We start from the raw sequence: 19,433 nt of genomic DNA, 5'->3' as shown, positions 1-19,433 counted from the left end.
GATGACACAGACCTACTAATAGCCATTCAAGGTGTCACATTAATAACAAAATGACTTCACAGCTTGACAGATCTGGAAGAAAAGCATGGAACTTATCATACTTGTCTATATGCATCTAATAACTAAATTGTGTCCTACATTTCTCTCTCCAATAAAGATTATGACAATCCTCTCCCGCTGCATGCCTGAGCTCACATGCACCTCTCCACCCAATATCACCACTTGCTAGGCATGGACGTCCTCCCAAAGAAGGTAAGGCAGAATGCTGTGACATGAATTGGACTCCTTGGCAGACACACACAGCCTTTCAAACCTCTTCTTGACAGCCATGTAGAGCTATGACTTTCTGAGAGCTCTACACCCCGCTTCTTGGCCAGGAAAATTCAAAAATCCCCAATATAGACATTACCAATTTTTTAGAAGAATCCTGATTCCACTGAAGTCAACCAGCCAAGTTTTTTACAACCAGTTCCTTCAGAATTTCAGCTGCACTCTTCATCTATTGCAAAATTTTAATTCTGGTTTCTTTGTACTTATAATCACACCTTCAAAATGAATCTGCTTTTCAAATATCCAAGACAACTGCAGACAAATTTTGGCAGATGCCTGGAGCAGTACTGAGTCTGCTGGAGGAAGGACTATTGCTCAGCTACAATTCAAATTTAAGCACAAAGTTGGGCTTAACACTGTCAGAGAGAATCTTGCACCGTCACAGGGCTGAACAACTTTTCTCAAGCCATCAGTTACTTGGAAAACCTAGCTTTTCAAAGAAAACAAACCAAAAAAACGCTCCAAAGACCGGGAACTGGATTCTAATTTCACCCCTGCAAATGCATTGATATCAATGAGGTCATTCTTTCCAGTATTTACAGCACAGTTCAGGAGATCAAAAACAGCCTTATGAATCCAAACAAGCCCTTCTAGAAAACCTCCGCTTTATCCAAATCCCCAGTGTTTTGAGAGCAATTCGCATCTGTAGAGGTATGTTTCATAGCTGCTATAGTCTTTTAACGGGTCAGCCCTAATATATGAACCTCAGTCTTCCCGCATCTACCAGTCAGGATCAGAGTCAGACTGTTTCTAGTATTTTGAAGGGGCTGAAGTGATATTTTGATGGAATAAGACAAGAGAGAATGGAACAGGAAAATCTCACATGGATTGCAGGAAGAAAAGAAACACACTACATAAAAATCCTTTCAAGGGCTGAGTTGGGTTTAATATAGTGTTTGAATCCACCAAAAGCTGGCAGATTAGGAGATGAGCTGGCCTCACAGCCTTTAAAACATGCACACACACATGCAGAGGATTTTTTCAGTCCTGTCTTCCATCCGGTTTTATTTCTTTCTGTATGGACTCCTATCCCACCAAGACAGTTTTAAAAAAGAATTCCAGAAAGAGTCTCTTAATTTCCCTTTGACCCGAGGTTTAAATTCATCTTCCCTAAAATAACTTTTTTAATATCCTTGTTTCCTATGCAGGATTGAAAGCTTTACAGCAGTGATATTTGAAAAGCACTGAATTTAATATTACAAAGGGAGCCCCTTTCCTCTACTACAGACTGTGGTCTTCTTTTTATGACTACTGAAATAAATAATTGCTTTTTGGACTGCAGGTATGATTCATTTGTACTACCTCCAGAAGAATAAAAGCTTTTTTATGATTATGGCAAAAACTAGAGAGTGTGTATTATTTCTTAGTCAACATTTTAGTATTAAACATGAAGTCTTCTCTCTTTTGTTACCTACAGGACTCATCTATTGATTTAAGATTCAAATAAAAGTCACTGGGTGGAACAAGGTAACAGAAGGACTGTGGCAAAATGTATCGGTTTACTGAATTACTACACCTCTGAACACTGTACTTTTTAATTAACTTTTTCTGAAATTGCTGTTCTGCTATTTATTAGAACATATTCTCTCCTCTGCCCATTTGTCAGGCATGAGATTAGCAGCTGGTAGCACTTCTCCTGTTCCCCTTGCTCCTCCAAGGACTATACTGCAGGCAGTATCAAACAAGCTGTTACGGGTTAGTCTAATGGTAAAATTCAGCCCTTCTTCACACTACGTGGAGAACCATATTATGGATCAACCAGACCCCGACAAACCTTAAAACTAGTTGAGTCATTCATACCCACAGAGTAGCTCACCCAAACTAAGAATCTCTAGGCCACGCTGGAGCGCTGCCACCTCCAGCACATACCCAGCAAGTGCTCACCAACCAGTGAGACCTTAATCCTTCTAGAAATCATGACAACCACAGGAGAAGTGAAATTCAGACCTAAGTGGCCTACAGAGAGGTTTCCTGACATGGTTCTCTGACAAATAATCCCTGTCTATGCCCATTAGGAAAGCCAAATGAGACACAGGGTGGCAGCAGCTGTATTTAAATACGGTTGAAGGTAGCTCTGTTCTGCTCCTAGGGCAAACAGGGCTTCAGTTTGAAACTAGACCCTCAGGAGGTTCAGGAGGACTGAAACCAAGACCAAAGACAGCCCAAGTGCCTCTCTCACCTCCAGAAAGGAGTTAGCATATTCATATTTTCCACTTGAAAACTGACTAATTTACACATTTCCTAACAAAGTGGTGCTTTCTGAGGGGCTTTTTTAACTTCTACTATCTACTGCCAGCTAAAATATTTGGGGACAAAGCCCACTGTGCAGAGCGTGCCTCTGGAATTGAAGGGAGCTCTTTGTTTTCCTGTTTATGATGGCCACATAAATGAAAACAAAGCAGACCAGGATACTGTCACTGGCAGAACCAGCTGTTCTGTATGTGACATTTTTCAACTAAGGAAACCTAAAAATATCGTAGAGCACACACAGATAAGACAGGGAAACAGATAACTGAGTGGTGGCAGCCTAACACTTGCCATATCATCTTCAGTCATCAAGGCTCCATCTTTTCCCATTGAAATCAGTTGCTGCTTCACCATTTACTTCAAAAACAAATCTGGATCTTACACAAAGGTTTGCATTGGGACCTCTTCACTGTCAGTAGGATGCACAGTGCTTTGCAGAGGAAGCTGAGGATATGCCCTAAGTGCTGAAATATTATTCCAGATCTTCAGAAAAACCATGAAGTTTTCAAAGACACTGATTTACATGTGTTTCTATCTTCTTTCCCCGTCAGATTTCTTAGACCAATTCTACACTTACAGGTTTAGAGCAGGAGAGTCCAAACAATGAGTTCAAAGTCAAGCATCCCATTTGAGTCGCAGTTCAGAGATTGCTGCTGTTTCTAATGTCATCTTTGACAGCACGAGGAAGTACTACACTGAGAATGAAGGGATTTATTATGTATTTAAGCAATTTAACATCATAATCCCAGCTACTGAGAAGAAGGTTAAAGTCCATTTTCTCTCCTCTCCTTTTGCAATGCTTAAAGCAGGTGCCAGTGATGCTGGTACTACTGTAATAGCTAGAAATCAAGGTTTTATTTTTCTGCATAAAAACTATCAAAATCAAACTGAAAGTACCTCCAAGCTGGGTCTTCAGCTGCCATAAACTAGCACATCTCTACTGAAACTAGCAAATCTCTTTGGATATATGCCTCTGCATTCTTCAATGCTGTCAGACACGACACCTAATCCTAGTGTTGAAAAGGGCTTCAGTGCTTTCTCTGTTCTTGAGAAATCAGGAGGTAATTTTAAGAGTCCTAAGTAGCAGATGGGAGTTCACAGTCCCATAGCTAGGGGTCCAAGCGCTAAAACAATAACACCCCAACATAGCCAGCACTGCTCACACCTCCCTAGAGAAACCATCAGCTTGAAAAGCAACCATGCAGTCATATTTTGAAATCAGGTCTCCAGGCTCTGCTGCTAACAGTGCCCTGTAATGGGTCCCACCTAATCTTAACCAATACATTTTGCAGAGCAGAAGGTCCTGAGCTTAACAGAGTTATTAACAATTGTAGGTGAGTGGAGGGCAGGCTCATACACAACTCCTGTGTATACAGTGTCCAAGCCCAGCGCTGAATAAGGCAAGTCTGAATAAAAGACTGCCTTCTGGACAGGATCCATGGGGCAAGGAAGACAGAACAGAGCAAGAGACTCAAGGCCCTTTTTCTGGCAGCAGCAGCTATTGAGAGCCATAAGCGAACAATCAACACGTCCTTAAGAAACACGGTTTCTTGCAGGCTGAGCTTGTCAGCCTTCATGGGTGAGCACTGCTTGGGAACAAGAGGCAACTGTTCAAAGGCAGACCCCACGTGAGGAAACAAACGGACATCCCCGCAGCCCAGCAGCAGCCAAGGAGCCAAGAAGATCTGCTCCTGAATTAAAGACGTGCTCAGCAGGAGAGCACGGATACCCCAGGGGTGTGCAGAGGCGGCTGGCAGCCCACCAGCAGCCAGGGAGGGAGAGCGCGTGTGTGCTTGTGGGGTCGGGGAGGCACGGGCTGGTGGGGAGGCACCCCTTGCACCCAGCGGCACTCCTGGGAGGCAGGCAGCCCTCCGGCAGCCAAGAGGGAAAGCTCCATCTGAGATATCCCTGAAGGGATGTGAAGCTGCTCCAGTCTGATTCATTTATGATGATGACGAAACTCAGAAGCGGGTCTGTTTCTGGGAGGTCCCCGCTGCAGGGAAAGCTGGTGCGTTCTTTCCCAGGGAAGATGGGACCCTGATGGCTGCATCTCCGGTTCACGCAGCTGTTCTGCTGGAGTGAGCTCCTATAGGAGAAATTTGGAGTAAACCTCTCCCTGACATTCTGGCATGACGTAAGAAAAAAGGGCAAAATTGTCAGTTCTCAACTTTCAAGATTTTCCCCAGAGGGTTTCGTATATCTCTAATGGTACTTTTGCCCAGGAAACAGCTTATTCAGAAACCTTTCCTGAAAGTTTATTAATAATAAACCACAGAAAGATTCTTTTCTAAGCTGTGATTAAACCTAAATTAAAATCTAGTAGGTCATATATAAAAGACAACGTTTATTTCATAGATCCCTGGTTCAAGACACCCAAATATTTTGCCACAGATGACTTTCTGCCCAGTGAGGTAATTTATCACGCTCCCTTAAACCTGAGAAAACACTATAGGTCCACTGACTTGACTCTCTTATAAATTGCTGCACAGAATCATTAAGCCATGCATATGCATAAGTCAGGTAAAAACATCTCAGTAATGTTATTGCACTAGTATTTTAGCTCATTCTTAAACAGTAAAAGCAAAAGGAATCTGTGTATGGCCTAAGGACCATCACCTCATACTGCTATGCTTACAAAGCAACCAGGCTGTCCTGACCTCCCCAACCACATCTTGGGGAGATACATAAGGGAAAGGAGAAGGAAATCCTTCTACTCCACTCCAGAGGCAAATTCAATATCTTCTCTGGCTCTTACAGCAACAAATGACTCATGTTGCAACAGACACCTGGCTTCAGCCTCACAAAAACCTGCCCTTTGCACACTGTCCAAAAGACCTCCCTATTCCTTGAAATTACACGCCCCATGCCCAAACCTCCAAAGACCAACCATCCTGTGGAACAGAACTCTACCAGGCACACGGCAAAAAAGCCCTCACCAGACTTGCTTAAGCAGAAAACAAACTACATTAGGGGAGTCTAAAAAAAGCCTCGGCTTAACCACCCCTTTGCAGCCTTTGGGTTTCCATTCCCTTCAAACCAAGCAGGCTGAGATGGGGTGAAAATTAAAAGAGCCCCCTTCCCCACCCCCTGGAAAAGCCAGGTATTGCAAGAGGTGATGCATAGGTTTGTCCACTGAGTAAACAAACACTCCAGCTGGCACTGGGGGTGGGAAGACAGGGAGGAAGGTACCAGAGTTGCCACCAGTGAAGTCCTACCTAGGAGATGTCCAACCCACCGCTGAGCACCTGAGACTGCTTAAATCATCACAGCCCTTCTCGTTTAAGAAGCAGTGTCAGGATCAAAGTACCTACTGGGTGTCTGCCTGCTGCAGACCTCAACTCCCCGAGTTCACAGCTCCCCGAGGGGCTCCAGCCAGCAGCATGCTCTCTCTCACTACCTGTGTAACACTGCTCTGGTAGCACTGTCCTGCCTTGTAGCCAATTCCTGCGTGACACAGCGGTCGGTGTACCAGGGGCAGGGGGGAGAGGCATCTTCTCAAGTAGTATTTGATCCCTCCAGGATGAAGCATCTTATTTAAAAGCTAATTAAGATGGCGGTGCACATCTAATCGTTCTTACACATATAGGCATGCATAAAAACAGACAAGAAAAACCATGAAACACGATGCCAAACCTCTGTTTGCAACCAGTTTGTGTGCGTGTGTATGCATGTGCTAAAAGCATCCATAAAATGACTGGGAACGGAAAATCTTCTACAGTCTTTAATTAGAGGAGAACACATTTCAGTTTTCATCTTGTGATCAAGAATTCTACAGAAAATCTAGCTCCTCTTTAGGCAAAGAAATCTTGAAACTCAGAAGGAGAAAGGATGTGTTTGTTACACTCACACACACTGCCAACAGAGAGAGCTATACAGAAAAACAGCCTGAGGTTTAGTTATTATATATCTAGAATAAGTCTTACAGTTTTGCCCAATTTCCAAAAGGTGGAAGAGACCGGAGCTTAATGCCTGATACACAGACACTACCTTGCACTAACAGCAGAAAAGATCCTGAACTACAATGCTGCTGAAGAATTATCTATGAACTTCAGGTGGAATCCGAATCAGCATGCTCCTAAACTCCATATTAGACAGAAATTCAAGGACTCCTAATACTACAACATGGCACAGACTTGAAAATAAGAGGGTTTGTTTTATGTGGCTGTTCTATTTGGAAGGCTTACAAGACAGCTGTCATCTACTTTGATTAAGTTCCTTCACAAAACAGGCTTCCTGCAGTGACGCCTTGAAAGAAATACATATTCATGCACATCTCTTAGACTGCTTGGAGTCCTACAGAAGTTTTGGATATGCTTTACAAAATATGCCATCGCTGCTCACACAAAATAACACTCAAAGAGCAACTCAAGTTTAACTTGGACCTGTTTGTTTTCAGTTATTAGCCTACTCTTTCTACGTTTTCTTGCTTCTGCTGTTTCCTAGCCTCCTTGCTCCCTTCCCTCCCCACTTTCCCTTGAGGGCTGAAATTTTAATAACTCTAACATGTGAGGCTAAAGAAAAAAAAACAAACAGTTCTGAACACAGGGAGGGATGCAGCTTAACATGGTAATGTTCCTCTTTGCCTTGGCCAAAAACTGATGGCTTTACTGCCAGTAATAGATCTTATTGCTGGTAGACAGTGTTTTACATACTGAGAATCTGAAAAAGACGCCAGACATTGACACTAAATAAGCTACGCAAACTCTACAGCCTATAAACTTTTACTTTTCTGCAGTGCCAAGTTCTTCTTTAAGCACAGGTACTTTTTTCCTACTCAGGAGGCAGTGTCCCATCATTTCAAGGCAAGTCAGGCTTCATGTATAAACTAATAAGTACAATCCAATCCGTGGAACATTAATTTGCTGCCATTACAAATGCTGTTAGAAATGTTTTCCAATTGTGCCTTCTCTGCCTATTTTGTCCTTATTAACCATGTCTGTGACGGAAATGGTGTACATTCACGGGGGGAAAAGAGTCTTCTGTATGTTGCATCTAAGGGTAAGATTATGGGAAACAGAGGATCCAATTAAGTATCAGTCAGGCTATAACAAAACTTTTCTAGTATAGCAGCTAAAGTAATTAGCATCTCAGTAACTGCTTAGATCTTACAATGCCTCATTAATGACATTTCTACATTCCCACTGGAAAATGTTTGTTCAATGTAACAAGCAGTTCAATTTAAGGAAGCAAATGGATCTTTTGCTAAGATTAAGTCACTGTATTTATGGAGAACAGGTGTGGAAACTCCTGGGAGATTTTGAAGGTATCGGCAAGAAAGGAAAAAGAAAGTGCTACAATAATTTTGACAATGGGAGGAAACAGGAGAAGGATATGAAAAAAAGTACTACTTACAAGCCTCGGAGACGAAGCCAGATTTTCTCTATTTGCTCTGGCTGTAGGTATTTCAGAGAGTTGCTCTCAAATTCTTCGATTTCCTTAGTCGGTGACTCCATAGCTGCAGGTTACCGCTTTGGTTAAAGCTCGGCGAGGACGGATGCTGCCCCCCACACATGCACACGCTCCACCTTTAACGGTGCCCGGGAGCGGCCAACATTTTTGGCAGCCACTTCTCCCCCCTCCCCGGGAGCGGGGCGGCGTGGGTAGTGCTCAGGTGTACGCGGGGGGCAGCCGCGCCAACATGCCACCATCCTCGGGCTGACCGAGGGGATTAGAGGCTCATCTCCAGATTGCAAACCCACATGGATTTTTCCTTTTTTGCCTTTTTTTTTTTCTTTTTTTTTTTTTTCAATAAGCCAAGGATACATTCAGTAATACCAGCTGAGGGATCTTTATCAAGGGAGGAGAGGAGGAAAATCCCTTGCTGACAACTGAGCTGTCTGCACGGGCAGCTGGGGAGTCGGGCAGCTGCACGGGTCCCAGGGCTGCGTGCTGCCTACGAGGCTGCTCCCCGCCGCCGCCACGCGAGTGGCAGCCCACGGTCCCTCCGGGCTCGCTCCCCCCACCCTGGCATTATTTTTTTCCCACTTACCAGCAGCGCTGCCGGCAGGCTCGAAACCTGACAACTGAGGAAAAAGTCGTCTGTCAGCATAGCCCAGGCACGGCTTCTCTCTCTGCCTCCCTCTCTCCCGCACACACACAAACAGGCGCGCGCAAGAGAACAGGCTATTGGAGAAAGGCTGGCTCTGATTAAAAACCCAACCAAGCCAAACCATTAAAAAAAAAAAAAGGGAAGGGTAAATTACAGAAAGTGAGCGACTCACTCCTGGCAAACAGCCATCTGCTTCATTGCAGTCAGCCTGCTTTCCTGAGAGAGCGACACGCAGCATGGGCTGCAAGGCTTCAACTGGGGCAAGATCCACTTTTAAAATACATAGATCGGTAAAGCACCACTGCCTAAAGCCCCCCAAAACACGGCAGGGGAAGTCTGTACACTGAAGAAAGATCAAGCCCAACACGTTAGTCACCAATGTATCGATGCCTTTCAACGAGAACCACAAACAATACCTTAAAGGAGAATACATTATTCATAACGCATGAGGCTTGAAACAGGACCTATGGATCAAACTCAAGGGGTTTGCCCAGCGGAGGTTAGAACCCCAGTTCTGCCATAGGACGCCTGTTTCTGGGTCCCGTGGGGCACCTCTGTACTGACCCCAGGCACAGCAGGGACCAAGATATGGGGTATCCCTCTCTATACCTGCGGGGCTCCTGCTCTGGGCAGGTGGAAGGACAGGGATTTCCTTCATTGCACCAACCCAATCAATCACCTCTCAAATTCTGCCAAGGTCCCCTGCATGCATCTCTTTACTTAAGGTTATTGATGCAGTGTATTCAGCCGAAGACACTAGATCATAAGGAAAATAACTGTCAAAATGTTGTCCTAGCCTTAACACGGTTTGTCACGTATTGCAAAAGTTGCCTCTTGAGAAGCAGAGCTTGCACCAGAGGAGTTCGCCATGTGAGGGAAGAAAGGCTCTGGCGATAATATTCTTGCTGGTAATGACTTCCAGCTCCAGTTGTGCAAGTCCACACACCAACACTGAGTAGCTTGTGGAAATATGAAGAATACATTAATTAGCCTAATCAAGCAAGCCCCTGTATAAAGGACTTAAATCAGTTCTTAGTCATGCCTAATTCAAAATCCAGCCAGGCAAAGTAAAACCAGACTATCCTGCCCCATGGGAAAAAAATAAAGCTGCAGATTTATATGTCTATACAACATCAGTGGGTTTTCTGCTTTGGGATCTGTTGTGTGCAAGACGGCACATAACCGGGCTCAGGCTCTGAAACTGTGCTGCTGAGTTTGTGCAACAATTTACCAATTCACCCTCTTGTTTCTGCATATTCAAGAGGGCTTTTCATACACAGGAAAACTAGAAGCCTTGCATTCGTTAATGCAAAAGGCAGTTTTCACTGGGGGGGGGGTGGGGGGGGGGGCGGTGTGTGTGTGGAGATTTAAAAAAAGTTTTGAGGTAAAAGCACAAATCTTTAAACTTTTCTTCCAAAGTAGAAAAAGTTCCAGGGTTCATTTTAATTCCAGTGAGATTAGACACTGCTCCATAAAAAGTTATATCATAGTGACAGAAAGAGAACAGCCTATACTGAATTAAAGCTTACATTATTAGAGTTTTACCAACTTCGTGGCACTTTCAACCTTGTCAATAAGACAATACAGTCTTACTGATTCATCAGTAAGACCCAGAAGCTCAGCCACATGTTTCATAGGTGACAGGTAATCATTTCCCTACTCCCTAACTCAGTGCCTCTGTCTGAGAACCAGCACAGCATTACCACCTATGGGAAGGACGGTGAGTTCCACTGATGAGGAGGAGACTGTAAGAGCAAGGCATTATCGTCCTTCATTATTTCTGCATCATTTTGCCAACATGCATACAATGTGCATTTGATATTAGACTTTCCAAATGCAACCCATCCCATTTAAGGAAACCCTTTGTAGCTTTTAGTATTCACACAAATCAACACAGACATGCTGAGATTTCTGTTTTTCTGTAGGAGGCAAAGCTCCCTCACCCTTACCTCCTACAGGTTTTAGATATTTTTAAAAAAAAAAACATCATGCGAAAACCAGAGGCAGGTATTCAACCCCATGGACACGTGGCCTACCACAGTTACATAAAGCGGCCAGCAGAACAAAAATCCCCATTTACACTTCATTTTTTCCTGTATACCTATTTCAATTCTATTGCCAGATGCACAGAATTGCATTTTTCTCATTCAGCTTTAGTCAGGAGCATTTTCCGTGAAGTTTCATTTATTACCAGGAATCGTCACTGGAGCGGAGATGTATTACCAACATGCCACCACCACTTTTGCCACTTTTTAAGTAACATTTTCCCTTGAAACGATAAACGTATCAGCTCCAGCTCATGAGTAAAATATAAGTCAACAACAATCTGATGCTGGTGTAACCTGTATGTCTGTACCTTACCCGTATGTTATCTATTTAACCAGTGACTCATTCTTTTCCTCAGCAATAATTGGCCAGTCGAGATTAGCAGAAACCAGGTACTTTTCACCTTCACCATGTTATTATTTACTATGCAAATTATACCTTTAAAATACCAGATAGTGCCAGAAAGAATGCATACATAATGACGGAAGAGAAAAAGTTATGAAGGCAAGCAAAAAAAGAAGTATTTTCATCTGATAGCTAAAAGCAAATAGGGATGAGACTAAGTATTAAAGGAAAGTTACTATAAACTGCAGAAATATCAGGAAAATTATGAACTAGTGTCATAATTATGAAGACAGTCACACAGGGAAGAGATATTGGGCAGGCAAAGATAGCAAGGTGGAGAGAAGAAAAAAAGAGAACAATAAGATTCTGTGCCAGGCTAGGATACCTCCACAGATTTGAAGAACTAAACTAATATTGAGTGGATCCTATTAAAAAGGTGATACAGGAGAACTTAGCGATCCTCCTGGCCTTGAATGGTGCGTGGCCTTTTGTTTCATCGTATTTTGACCTCCAAGAGTCTTTGAGATCATAAGCTACCAAATTCTGATAGCTAACTGTAGAAGCAAATAAAACTGGGAAGTTGAAACAGGGGCCAGATCAAGAGAATGAAGACAAAAATGCCGTTGCACTCAACTGTTGAAGAAACTGAGGGCTGGTCCAATATGATGTCACAGCAATGATATTTATAGGAATTATGGACAGAGATGGGGTTTGCAGTGTTTGCAGGAAACACAGTGATATGCAAAATGTGAACTGGGAGAGGAAAGAGCATTGGCAAGAGCAACACCAGCGTTGGAGCCTGTGGAAGCAAATGGGAAGTGTAAAGGCAGCCACAGAAGAATCAGGAATGTGTCTGAGGATGCTGCTCCTGCCAAAGGCAAACATTTTTGCAGTCATGACACTTAGCTGATGGAAGTTGAGACAAAGACACCAGTTTATCTGCTCAATGCAGGCAGAGATGGCACTGACGAGAGAGTCGTGACACAAGGTGGCTTCCTGCCCTGTTTGATTTAGTGTGGAGCTGGGGTAGGAGAGAGGTCCCTAATGAGATCCCACACAGCAGCACCACTGTGGAAACAAAATAAAAGAAGCTATTAGCAAGAGTCACCTTCAGTTCCCATTACCTCTCCATTTGGCTTGGCTTTGTATAGAAGACGACTAGAAAAAAAGTCATTTGGGACTTCCTAAAAATAAAGCTTCCTTCCTTCTTTAACAAAATCTTACAGTACAGTATCTCTTTTTTTCCTCCCATGATAACAGAAACTCCAACAATTAATTAAAGGCAATGAGGAATTCCCAGCAGCTGAAGCAGCATAAGGATCCTACCTGCTAGCTGGGTCTGATACACCACACACCCTTAGCACCTCAAGCAGTCTGGTCACCTGTGCCCTGGAGAAGGTCACCTCATCCTTGCAATGACATTCAACCACATGCCTGCAACACTAGGTCCAGGGAGGGTCTCTGAAGTACTTGATGTTGATTTTCAGAAAGCTGGTTGTTTAATGAACATTATCCTTCCCATTACCAGGTGCTAAATTGTATCAGCCATCAGCTCCAAGGAGTTTAAATCCTTTCCTAGAAGTAGTTCTTAAGGAGTTACCCAGGTATAGCACTTCTGCAATTGTTAACCATCTTTGGTTCTCCGCAATTACCGAATCACAGAATGACAGGGGTTGGAAGGAACCTCTGGAGATCATCTAGTCCAAACCCCCATCAGAGCAGGTTCACCTACAGCAGATTGCATAGGAATGTGTCCAGGCAAGTTTTGACTATCTCCAGAGAAGGAGACTCCACAACCTCTCTGGGCAGCTTGTTCCAGTGCTCTGCCACCCTCAAAGTAAAGAAGATCCTCCTCATGTTTAGATGGAACTTCCTATGACCAAGTTTGTGCCTGTTACCTCTCGTCCTGTCACTGGGCACCACTAAAAAATGACTGGCCCCTTCCTCCTGGCACCCACCCCTTAAGTATTTATAAGCATTAATAAGATGCCCCCTCAGTCTTCTCTTCTCCAGACTAAAAAGATCCAAGTTCCTCAGCCTTTCCTCATAAGAAAGATGTTCCAGTCCCCTAATCATTGAGTCAATTGAGTGAGATCCTCAAATATAACCAGCAAGCAGCTGAGTCAAGTTGGGACACATCCAAGGAAAAGAGACAAGTTATGAGGGGTAAAAGCATGAATAATTCCCCAGATGGTCCTCTTTCCTCATGTGCATTACAAAGGACAACCCAGCATGTTTGCTCTAGGAACCTCTTTTGAATGATACAAAGAACTGCGCAAGCAGCCATAGTAAGCAGTTTTCTGACAAGAGCGAAGACGCCGACACCAGCTTGCGGCATGCTGTCTGCTTACGCCCCTCCTGCAGTGACAACGGAATACAACGTCGTTCTTCACTGCCTGTACTACTTCCCATTACACTGATACCCACCGCTGAACAGCTAGTGTATTGCACGTGTCACTGCCTTTTGGTGGTGAGTAAAGCAGTTACAAAACACAATGTCTTTCTTTCCACCCATTTGATTTTAAGGTAGAGAGGGAGTAAGAGGAAAAATAGGAATGCAGGGTATTGGTATCATCACGTTCGAGCTCAAGTTTGGGATTCCCTTGCTTGTTTAAGTCCTGTCGGTCTGATTTTGTGATAGGTGTCAGCAAGATAGCGAACACCAGGACAGTGCCTATGGCTGTAAAATGTTATGAACTTGTCCCACAAGTATCTGCCGTGAATATATATCATCTTGCTTGCCTTGTCCTTAAACTGATGGCTCACCTCACAGTGAGCAAGAGTAGCTTCCAAAAGGATGACATTTATAGGCTGAGCAAACAGCACTGCTTCAGCTCTCACGCTCGTGTTGCTGTGTAGAGGCAACGAGTCGCAGGCACACAGCAAGTCCAGCTCCGAAAGGCTGGAATGGCACCATCTGGTTCACTCCATTTGAAGTGCTTGACTACCACGACTGTCATTTGCCAGATGCAGCAGCAAGCCACCTCCTGATGGATTAGCCATGTCTTCAAAGCAGAGGAGAGCTCAGGTGAGCAAAAGCCCACCTGCCTGTCGGAGGCATCCATTGCCCAGCCTCCGGCAGGTGAAGGCCATGCTGGGAGCACTGGCAGGGCTGTGTCTGCAGCACTGCACAAACTTTAACCCACTGTGCTGCATCCAAGCACCTCGCCAAGCTGTCCCTCAGGAGATGCAGGAGGGATCCAGGACACCGCTGCTGCCTTTAAACAAGGTCTAGCCCAAGGGAGAGAGTGCATTTCCCTCTGTTGCTCTGTTACCTGGCACGAGATCCAGGGCAGGAGGACTCCTTCTTGAGCCCTGGAAGCAGCTTTCTTGCCTCATCCACTTGCCTGTGGGAGAGGAGCCGGAACACCCACCCCAGACAGCTTTTGCACCCTCCCTTCCTAGAGCACTAGGTCAGCTCTGTCAGTGACAGCAAAGGACGAAGAGCAACGCGGAGGTCCCAGGCAGACCAAACGCCCTACGGCAGCCTCCTCCTTTATCACAGCACATAGATTCAGGAAAATGAGGGCTTTGCCATCTTTACCTCCCCTTCCTCAGTCCAGGACCATACTTGCATTCATGATAAAAGCCTCTTGTTGGAGCCCTGTGCAGGGAGGATCTTAATTACAGGTACTTCTCCTTCCTAAGTGCACTGTTCTGTAGGACTGCTGATGCAGGAGGATGCCGCCAACACGCAGCAGAGAGGTGTTAAAAGGCAGCTGAGGAGGGTAGCGTCCACAGTGTGCCTCCCTGAGGGCAGGCATCTTGGCAAAACAGGCAAAATACCAGGGCGTGCAGGAGTAGGTCTGCCTTTCTCAGGGTGGTGGTACAGGTGTTTCATACACAAGTCCAAGGCAGAATGGTCAGAGCCACCTCTGACATACCACACAGCTGTAAACTAGGCTCTGTCCTTGGATTAAACTCCCCAACAACAACTTTCCTTAAAGGCACCTACAGTTCCTTTCTTTTATTTTTTAAGCAAAGACTAGAAAAAGAGTGGGAAAGTTCAGAGTACTCCTTGCAGTCTTCACCAGAGCTAAGCGGGTATAGCAATAACATTTAAAAGGCTCACTGAAACACATCCAAAAATGCTTCCAAGGCAGCAGCCTGTCTGTCGGAAACAGCACCTCAGTGAGCATGAGCAAACTGGAGCGATAATTTCAAACAGCAAGAGTTCTGAAGTCTTTGCTGGACTGCAGCAAAACCAGCTAAGCTACCCCATGCTGAAGGGGTAGCATGGGGCACTGGAAGCGTGCCGAAACGTTGCCTATTGCTATATTGCCTATGTGAACATGCATTTTCTCCCATCAATTAATCTGATTTGACAGAATGAAAGCTTCCAGCACTATAACAAGTTCTATAATTAGTACGACTACAATGTATTCATATGTCTGTCCATGCATAAATAATCCAGAATATATTTTATTCTCTTACCGCCAATGCCTCCAACAAACATTGCAGCAGAGTATTTGTCTTTGCTTTCATTATTGCACATCTGAGTCTGGATGTCTGAACTTCAGTTATGGCAAACACTGTGATGAGTCTGCAAGTACCGTATTCCAAAATATTATGCTAATACTATATTCAAACAGTTTGTAAAACACTGACATTTCTGCTAATTCTGCTAATGCCAAAATAAGCTGGGCAGATTTTGCTCAGTCTTTACCCTAGCAGGAAAAAAGTTTCTTGCTCATTTTCAGTTAAGAACAATTTTATTTTTTTTTTCATTTGGGAGGGGCTTAGGAGGAGGGAGAAGGGACCAGCTGTATCACTGAATTGCATTTATCCTATATATTTTTCGTGTTGAAATATAAGAGAGTGATTGGGAAATATTTATACATTGCAGCTGACATATGCATTTTTGAAAAAAACCCAGAATTACAGCACTCTGTCCTGAGCAACAGACCTTCAGAAGGTTGAACTCTGAGAAAGGTAACCACTGTGCTAAGTGTATGAAGAGTTAATAAAAAAAATCACAAGACTCAGAAAGCTAATAAATCAGACAATTCATCTAATAGCATAATTAACTCTAGCACACTTCACTACAAAATAGATGGTAGTGAACAGAATTACTTGTACCTGATTCAGCTTTTGGCTGCTGAAAAAATATTAATATTGACCTAAATATTAAGCATTTTTGATAGGAAGAAACTGTCATCAAAGCGTAGATGCTGCTGTCCCATTTAGCCAAGAACATTTTAAGGTCCCAAGCCTAGTGAATCTGCTCTAAAGAGTCATCATTCAACCATATATTATTCCAGTGTGAACAAGCAGCATATCTGTTAGCATCTGCAGTTACACTCGTATGAATGAGGTACGTTGGTTTCAGATTTTTGTTGCAATTTCACTTTCTAGGTTTATTAAACTAGATCAAGTACCTCTCAAACTGTAGTTTGCAAGTGAAATTTAATCTCTTTTTTTCTGCCTAAAATTAGATTTTAGGGCTTGATGGCAACTGACTAGCACCATAGCTGCCGGGCCATTAATACCACCATAAGTGAGGGCTGGAAGGCTGGCTGCAAGGGTTAAAGCTAGCCAAGGAATGGCAATCTAAGGGACCGTTAACTGCCTTTAATTACAAGCAATCACCCAGTTCCCTCAGGGCTGGGGAACTGTGATTTCTGCTGCATCCAGTAATTACGGATAGTTTTAGGTTCTCTGTCCAGAAGGAGCACAGATGCAGCTGACCCAGGGAATGCTGCACTCTCAAAAAGTTTCAAAAACAGTGAACTAGATAGATAGATAGGTATAGTATATTAAGACTACTGCTGCATTCCCTGCATCCTAACATGCGTTCAGTCTCAGACTGGCACCAGGAGTAGGTTTACTATGGAGAATTTCAAGCAGGAGTTTTAGGGGAAGGCAAATTTTAGCTTTTCACCTAAGAAAATAAACAAAAAAAAAATTTACAAAAGTGACAGTAAAATCATCAGCACAAAAAAATGCAGCTGATGAAGTTGGTGGAAAAGGTGCTGTTCATTGAAACTTTTCTTGAGTCAAGTGAATCAAGCTGACAGTTTTGATTAGAAGCTCTGGAGACTGGTGAGAATTCTTCTGTCAAGTACTATCAACTAATATTGCCACTAAGACAAGCTCATACCTCTTTTGCAGTCTGTCCTTTTTGACCCAGAGTTGCTCAGTTTCTGCGAAGGCAGATTTAAGAAAACTTGCAGAAACCTTCTTCGACTTGGGAGGCTTACCAAAATGAGAAAATTTCCATGCTGATGACACTTTAAGTTACTTAAACCATGGCATTGCAATAGCTCCATAAAAATCCCTATTGCGCTCACTCAGAGCACTGCAACTTTGACAAAAGCACTGTCACTCTCGAAGGGCATTTTTGAAAGTCTGTTTTTCTTTAATGACCTCCACAGAGCTAGAAAGCCTTAAAACCTATATTACTATACATGACAGTTTAGGAAGGAGGCATGAGAGGGGAGTGATGGTTAAAGGAAGAGGAACTTTGTAAAATGCTTTGCAAAAAAGAATGAGGAGAGCTTGAAAACCCAGCAAAGCAGGGTAAGATGTGAGTAGTCCAAGCAATTATTTACTTAAAATAAATACCTAATTAGAGGATTAAACAAGAACTGACTTTCTAGCCTTTTCCTTTTTCACCGGCAAACATCCAACGAGGTCAAAGTAGACCATTTTGAGGACCTGAAGCCTCTATACAACTTCCGTCCAGTTTCCTGCTCCAGGTCATCCTTCACATCTTCAGATGCAAAAGGGTTGAATAAATACTGAAGTTTATTCAAAACAAGAACAAAGTTGTCTCAAAGGGTTGTTTAATCACTACTCACATGTTTGAGAGGTGGAAGAGGAAGGTTTTTCCCTTGTCTGTCTCTCACACACGAAGTACATTTTATTACACAGGCCAATGCTGCCCCCTGTACCCTGAAAGTGCTACATTTGATCCTACATTCGAGAGATACAAATTACAAAGAATGAAGAGAGAAACTATTGCCCATCAGTTATTATCCCTTCTGGAGTTAGGAAATAAATCTATGACTATCATGGAATATCTGTGTATATACCATTGAATTTTATTGACTTAAAAGAGTATGGAAGTCATTTATAAACCAGACCTCCACTTTTTCTTTCTTTTTGGTTTTTTTTGGATTAAAATCTGCTCAGCTGCTGTACAGAGGGAAGATTCCCAGTTGCTTTTTCAGACTACCACTGCTTTTGATGCCAGGGAGCCCAAGTACTATTCCTTCCCTTCTCCTCATCCGCTGCCTCCTCGGGAGATAGGTAGCCACCTCTGATCACTCCACTTGCCTTTGCTGGCAGAAATAGCCAATTCAGGGCTATTTAACTAACCAACTCTGGCAGACTGCTCCAAGTGACAAATGTTAGCTTTGGGACCTTATGTAGATCCCTTTCCACCCCAAGTGTCCCAATTAAACTAATATTTCCTGTATTTTTCCATGAATAACGTGCATTGGACATGGATGCAAGCAGAAAGTGGAAGCAAAATGCAAAAACATACTGATCTGAAACCAGGGAGTCCATCATCAACAGAGAAATGTCTGCCTGGTAGCATGGATCTACAATGTACAGGGACCTTTTGCTGAAGTGATTCACAATGTAGAAGCTCGCTAGTCTGATCTCAGCGGCGTGTCAGGCATCAGAGCGCAGAGGAAAGAATAATTAAAAAAAGGGAAGCAGAATAAAAAGCAACATCTATTTATCACATTGGATCATGGCTGATTAACCTGGTCTCTTTCTTCCTGAATCAATTTCCCATTATCATGCAAATGTGGTAGATCTAACGTATTTGGAGTTTACAAAGGCCTCAGTTTCAATGTTTTGAAAAAACGGGCACAGGAACAGACAATTGCAATGGGAGCTGGGACATGACTAAAAGCAAGACGAGGCTGTGGGGTAAATTAGCCTTCACAAGACTCTCCACTGCCACAGCTGGCCTGTCTTCCCTACTTGTTCTTGCTCATGCAAACCCTAAGGGATCAGCTGCTTCGGTAGAGCAAAAAGAAGGCTGAAAAGGATTGCAATTATTCTCTGTAGTTATTGGAGGCAAACACCAGGAAAAAAACCAACAAACCTTTAAAGGAATAATCTTGCTGCAAGAGCAAATGGCAATAAACTGGCCCTGAATACAACTTGGAAGCTGGAAGATTTCTAACCACCAGGGCGCTGAGCCTCTGGAAAAGCCTCCCAATTGGTGCAGCATGAATGAAAAAATCCCACCTCACTTATTTGAAGATGAAGGTTCCCCATTTGATGCAGGGGTTCTATGCAACACAGCAGGCTAGACCCAGTGACTCGTGCTGAGTCCTGTGCTGTGCAGATGTTCCTCCTTCTGCACAGAGAGGTCTTGAGCTGATACCCGCAGTGGAGGACAACCAGCTCAGGGCAACCCACTCTCCAGAGAGGAAAAAAAGGGTAACAGGGGTTT

The 19,433-nt window shown here is 43.6% G+C and overlaps 1 protein-coding gene across 4 annotated transcripts in view; it reads right to left on the bottom strand.

Moving 5' to 3' along the window:
• PDE1C (phosphodiesterase 1C) overlaps positions 1 to 19,433 on the bottom strand; it is a 315,948-nt gene that overhangs the window by 199,467 nt on the left and 97,048 nt on the right. For 2 of the 4 annotated variants that reach the window (XM_059818719.1, XM_059818720.1), the window contains exon 1: positions 7,930 to 8,131. The exons of 1 other annotated variant lie outside the window; for it this stretch is intronic. In XM_059818719.1, the coding sequence (XP_059674702.1) occupies positions 7,930 to 8,030 (101 nt within the window). In that variant the 5' untranslated portion in view covers positions 8,031 to 8,131. Of the gene's footprint in view, positions 1 to 7,929; positions 8,132 to 8,566; positions 8,679 to 19,433 lie in introns of those variants that run through there. One more of the 4 variants, XM_059818718.1, reaches the window with a different exon arrangement.

Source organism: Gavia stellata, chromosome 6 (assembly GCF_030936135.1).
Source record: "Gavia stellata isolate bGavSte3 chromosome 6, bGavSte3.hap2, whole genome shotgun sequence".
NCBI classification, from domain to species: Eukaryota; Metazoa; Chordata; class Aves; order Gaviiformes; family Gaviidae; genus Gavia; species Gavia stellata.
The sequence above is the reverse complement of the archived record's forward strand: the minus strand, read 5'-3'. Positions and strand labels throughout refer to the sequence as shown.